This window comes from Dromaius novaehollandiae, chromosome 5 (assembly GCF_036370855.1).
Source record: "Dromaius novaehollandiae isolate bDroNov1 chromosome 5, bDroNov1.hap1, whole genome shotgun sequence".
Classification (NCBI taxonomy): domain Eukaryota; kingdom Metazoa; phylum Chordata; class Aves; order Casuariiformes; family Dromaiidae; genus Dromaius; species Dromaius novaehollandiae.
The window spans coordinates 71,046,090-71,052,193 of NC_088102.1; the positions used below are offsets into that span (position 1 = coordinate 71,046,090).

Genomic DNA, 6,104 nt, shown 5'->3' on the forward strand with positions numbered 1-6,104 from the left:
ACAGGGGAGTCTGGACTGACTAGGCTCCCAGTTTAGGAAACTATCAGATATTAGGAAACTTTCAGATATTAGTATCTGTCGTCATTTCCCTACTGCCCTCTTGCCTCATACGTTTTAGGAGACCTGGGGCTTGCTTGAGGTTTGAAGCAGAGCACAGTGGCTTCCAGCCTGTGGAAGAACCTTTGCAAGAAGGTGGTGGCAGTGGATCCATCTGGTCCTCAAATATCTTAGTGATTAACAATTAAATTCTAGGGAGGTAGGCATTTTGATTAGCTGGGGAAGTCATTCCAGCTGGAGCAACACCACTTTCTTACATACACTCAATAGATTAGGCCCAGATCCTTATGCTCCTTGACCCTTCTTTAAGTGTGTGTGTCTTATTTTCCATGTACAGTGTGTAAGGTTTGCTGTCTTGGCTCAGCTGATGGTCAGTAACTTCTTAAATGCTGATAACAAGACAAGACTGAAATGTGCAATATGTTGATAGATTTGAAATGTGAGTGATAATCAATTGTAAAAACATGATGAAGTGCTGATGTGACTGTGCTATTGATGCTGACTTTGTGCCTCACGCCACATTATCCTCCCTCCTGTCTGCCCCCACGTGTGCCTCTGTCTCTCCACCCTGACTCCCCAACCTGCCTCCTCACAATTATGGTGGGGAATCTTTTCCCCTCCTTCCCTTCCTCTGTCTGTAGAGTTAGTGCAGGTTTATGGGAGGGGGAGCCAGTGAGGGAGGAGGTAATCCTGGGTTAGTGGCTGTCATACACCAAAATAGAGGGTAGCAGTTTTAGCAGGGTTTCAGCTGGTGCGGCATTCACGGTGGGATGATGTTCCCCCAGGGCATGCCCTGCAGAAAGGTTAGTCCACTTGGAAAGTAGGAAGATGGGAGACCCATCCCATGCTCACTTGTCCCTGCCTCAAAATCCCATTGACCATTATTCAAGACATTTGCTAATATCTCAGTATTTGGCAATACCATAATATTTGTTCAAATGTCTGCATTATCAAGGACTCAGATGGTCCACAGCTCTTCCTATGTCCACAGCCTTATTCTTAGGCTTGCAAAAGCAGTGCAGGAGCGTATTAGGAAGAAGGGGAATGACCAGCTTTCAAGAACTGGAAATAGTCCACTTTGCTCATGGCAGCAAGAAAACTGTTCAACAGTAATTTAGAGCAGAACAAGCATGAAAGCCACAGCCTTTCGTGACTCAGAATTCAAGCCTATCATCACCCCTAAAGCCACTGGATTCATAATACATTTGCCCTTGGAAAACTCTCCTTTGGATCTGGTCTTAAATGCTAGACTGAATTGCTGAACTGGGACCATCAAGCCTATGCTCCCCTTGAGGTTCAGTGTGTTTGAGAGAGAAACAGTCCAATATTGACAATTAAACTCACATCCATCCACAGTGTGGAAGAGGTAACTTCAGGTACAAAACCTCATCCAGGATTCATGCAAGCCTTCTGAGTCTTGGGCAATGATTTCTAAATCCCCTCCCAGAGGAGCTTGTTAAGACACTGTTCTCCGGGACACCTATTACCCTCTGACTGATGAAATGCTGGAGAAATAGACGTTCTTTGGGTGGGGAAGAGAACCTCAAACCTCTGGCTACTGTTCCTCCTGGTGGCAATGAACCCTCACAGCAACTGCAATTTTCTGGTTAGAATATAGTGAGAGGTGGGAGGTGTAATTTCTGGCAGGAGCTGGCTCTTGCAGAGGAAGAAGTAGGGCCAAGTTTTCTTTTTCTCAGTCATTTTTTGGTTTTCGTTCTCTTTTTCTTTTCTTTCTTAAAATTCCTTTTCCCCACTGCCTCATGCCTAAGTGCAAATTCTCTGGATGCAGCTTGTGCTGGTAATGTGTTTTCTTTTTTCTTTGCTTTTAACAAACCACTGTGGGCATAAATTAGAAAGCCAATTAGGCCTTGTTTCAACACTTTTAATTGCAGAAATTGTGAAAGAAAAAACAGAGAGAGATGTATTGTGGAGGGGCCTCAAAGGAGCTAACAAGGAAAGATCAGTTTAACTCTGCAAAGGTCTGGCAAATCAATGGCTGGGTTTCAAGGCTAGACTTATTTAAAAATTCGTATTTCCTCTTTAGTAGGCTTATTCACCTTATCCCCTTTTCATCAAATGACAGCTTCACAGTTTATCCATTTAGATCTTGTGTTTCCATCTTTCCTAGGAAAAGCTTCAGAGAAGCTGGATCTCAGGTGCCGGGCCCAGAAATCATTGCGACCCTAAGTGCAAAATGTAGTGTTTGGCTTAGCCAAGAGGCTTGTGCAGACTATTTGAAACACTTTGGATAACAGAGCTGTTTTCACCTGCCTACCACAAAAATGTCAACCTATGGGTTAGTCCCAAGGACAAGAGCCATCATCCATTGAATCATGTGGATAAACTGCCACAAATTGTGTAGCTGATGGCACACAGAGGAGTAAAGTGATGAGCATTTCTACTTCTCCATTCTCCATTTGCCAGCACAAATGATCATGTATCGATGGAGTTTGTAAAGAACAACTGTCAGGAGACAGACACAGGTGGGCATATTTCTATGTCTAGGTGCATATTTTTGTAGGCAGTCTCACTGCTTGCAGTACAAATCCAAGCAGAACATGGAAGAAGAAGAAAGGCTTATCCCAACTCACTATGCAGTGCTAATCTCAACAAAAAGCCTTGTAGCACGGACAGGCAGTGGTTTGTATGTTCTGGGAAACTATGAGGCATTTTCTCTGATAGAGACATCTATCTACTAAAACCAACAATGGCATGTCCCCTATCCTTTAATATACTGAGCAGATGGCTTTAGCTTTGTATTAAAGGAATTTGGGGTTAGAGAATGACAAGGAAACCAGCAGGATAAGTGTGTATGTCTACACACACATAACATAATAATATATTGCATAATGTGTATAAACATGTAGTATAATATAAACTTGTATTTTACAGTAGATATATAATGCTCTAGCTTGCCATTCATAGAACCCTAGAATAATTCTGGTCAAAAAGGAAACCAGGAGGTCTCTGGTTCAATCTGCTGCCCAGAGCAGGGCTGACTTCATAGCAAAATCAGGTTGCTCAAGGCCTTGTCCGGTTACGTTTTGACCATCTCCAAGGATGGAGATTCCACAACCTCTGAGAGCAAAATTCCCAGTTACTCCTAACTTTGTGCATTCCTCTGTCAATTCATAATGAGGAGGGCATGCCTGTAGTGCCCAGTTCAGCTGCTACAGTGAGACTAACTGTCATGGGTGATTTATCAAGAGTCACTTTCACAGGTTTTTATATCCTGAAGTGAACATCTGAAATAAGCCAGGTATCTTGAAGGTGAGCTTCTCCCCAGCAACTACATAAAGAACTCAGTTGGCTATCTTAAATGGAGATGTAGGCGTCTGAGACAGTCTAAAGTTAGGTGAGCTGAGTCCCATTTTGTGAAGCTATATTCAGTGCATTTGCAATTTTTCAGTGCCTCCATTACTGTGTTTATTCTGCTCAGTGCATAATTACAATTCTTTCTGCTGTTCTCCTCAGAGCATCCTTCACTTCCTTGTTCCTCAGGCTGTAGATGAGGGGGTTCAACATGGGGATCACCACTGTGTAGAAGACGGAGACCACTTTGTCACTGTTCAGAGAGTAACTAGAGCTGGGACGCAAATACATGAAGATGGTTGTCCCATATAACATGCTCACAGCTGTCAGGTGGGAAGCACAGGTAGAGAAGGCTTTTTGTCTGCCTTCAGCTGAACGGATCCTCAGGATGGTAAAGGAGATGAAAACATAAGAGACCAGGATGGTGGAGATGGTGCTGAGCTCAATAACACCGGCGAAGGAGAAGAGGATCATCTCGTTGATGTAGGTGTTGGCACAGGACAGAGCAAGGAGGGGAGGAACATCACAGAAGAAGTGGTTGATAACCCTGGAGTTGCAGAAGGGCAGCCTGATGATGAAGGCCATCTGTATGACAGAGTTTACGACACCCCCTAAGTATGACCCTACCACCAGCTGTATGCACCGCCTCCTAGTCATAACAGCTGAATAGAGAAGTGGGCTACAGATGGCCACGTATCGGTCGTAGGCCATTACAGCCAAGAGAAAGCATTCAGTTGTTACAAAGACAATGTAGAAGAAGGCTTGCCCTGTACAGCCAGCAAAGGAAATGGTTTTTGTCTGTGACAGGAAGTGCACCAAAGTCCTGGGAGCAATGACAGAAGAGAAGCAGATATCAACAACAGAGAGGCTACCCAGGAAAAAGTACATAGATGTGTGAAGTCGGGCATCACCTCGGATGACTACAATTATCCCCACATTGCCCAAAAGGGTAATCATGTAGATGAACAGAAACACCACAAAGAGGGCTGCCTTCATCTCCGGGTGGTCACTGAGGCCCTCAAGAATGAACTCTGCCACCAAGGTGCAGTTCTCCTGTGCCATTCAGTGTCTCACGTCTATTGAGGAGGAAGAGAGCATTAAAATTTAAGACAATGGAAACCATGCCTTCCCCCTCCCCCCTCCTTAAATTGAAATGGGATAATTTGTGTATTTACATCTTGTGCCAACAGGGCACACTGATCGTTCATTTCTAGGGCGTTAGAATGGGACTGACTGCACTTTGGCCACTGAGAAGTTAGTTGTCTAGTCTAAGCTAGTCTTCCTTTATAGTTCGAGGAAGGAGAAAGGCATCCTGTGAACGGAAAGCATCCCAGCTTTCCTAAACACTTGTCTCTGCATACAGGGAATCACTTCTGAAGGTGTCTCACTTCCCTGACTGTGGACAGAGCTTAGGGTAGGTTCATTTCCATCTCAGTATCTCATTTTGGTACCTGTAGTTTAATGGGATTGGACACAGACTGAATTATCAGCTCTGCCCTTGACCTCTTGGGATCCAGATTTTCTCCACATCTCTTTCCCTTTCTACCTTTCTCAAGCAGAGCATGATACAGTGCCCAGAAGAATATAGCTTTGATTTCAGGAGGCGCTCCTGGTCAGTACTGCAATACTTCAGAGTAAGAGTAGAAATACTGTAGCTTTCCCTCATTAGTTTTGGAAACAACCCTGAGGTAAAGAGAAAGAGTCATGACTTTCTGAGGAAGGAGGATGAGAGCAAGGGAGCATTACACTATCCTAAGACTCATTCAGAAAACGAGGAGTTTAATATTAGAGTCTCAGAAACACTGGGGAGAGGAAGACAAAGTCTGGAAGGGAGGCCGTGAGGGCAGTTTGGGTCTGAAGGCAAAAGAAGAGAAACTGATCATGACAACACACAGAAAGCTTAGGCATATTCCACTTCTCAAATCTTGCTGAGAGCTTCAAGCTTCAGCTGTCACGCTGCTAGCTTTTCTCTTTACCTCTGCTGTCTATGTCGTTACCCCTCACACCATCTAATTCCTCTAAGCTTCCCTGCCTTTCTCTTTACCTTGTTCCCCTCTCTGCCCTTCCACTCATGACTGTCCAGCTGTGTCGAGCCTCTCCAGATGGCTCATCTCACCCTTGTGCACTTGACCCTTCTTCTGTCATTCCCTGTCCCTGAATCTCTCCTTCCAGCCATCCTTTTTAGCCTGTGTTTAATCTCTCTGAAGCACTGTTTAAGTTGTAGCCAACCTATTTGGTTTTCAGTGGCCGAGTGTGATCGAAGAGGCTGTACAATTAAGAGCCAAACACCACAAAATCTATCTTGATTTCCCTGCGACATTCAGAGCAGGTTCGTTATTCTCTGTATGAAGGTACCAGGTACAGACAGTTCACATGGGTTTAATAAAGAATAAATAGGCCTTCCAATCAATGCTCCAAGCTGTTACAGAGTTCAGCATGTCAGCAGAGCCCACCTTGTACTTGTTTATCACTTCCCTTTTCTCTGCTTTCAATAGGCCATGACAGGCAGCACTGATCTTCACAGTATGCGGATAAGATCAATTAATCATGCCTTATATTTTCAGAAATAGACTGAAATATGAAATCTGATTTACAGAAGTGATTTATTTAAATGCCACTAAAGGTAGCTGTGAGTGTGTACGAATAGGAACTCTCTGTATTGTACTGACTAACTGAAGCAAAAGTGGAGTCCACAGTGTTATCACGGGCTATCGGTTCCTGGTGGAACATAAAGT

General features: G+C 44.1%; 1 protein-coding gene across 1 annotated transcript; it reads right to left on the reverse strand.

Annotated features, from left to right (window-relative positions):
- Window positions 1–3,492: 3,492 nt before the first annotated feature.
- LOC135328551 (olfactory receptor 5J3-like) lies at window positions 3,493–4,449 on the reverse strand. Its single transcript, XM_064513310.1, has one exon. The coding sequence runs from the start codon at window positions 4,429–4,431 to the stop codon at window positions 3,493–3,495; it is 939 nt and encodes a 312-aa protein (XP_064369380.1). The 5' UTR covers window positions 4,432–4,449.
- Between the last annotated feature and the right edge of the window lie 1,655 nt (window positions 4,450–6,104).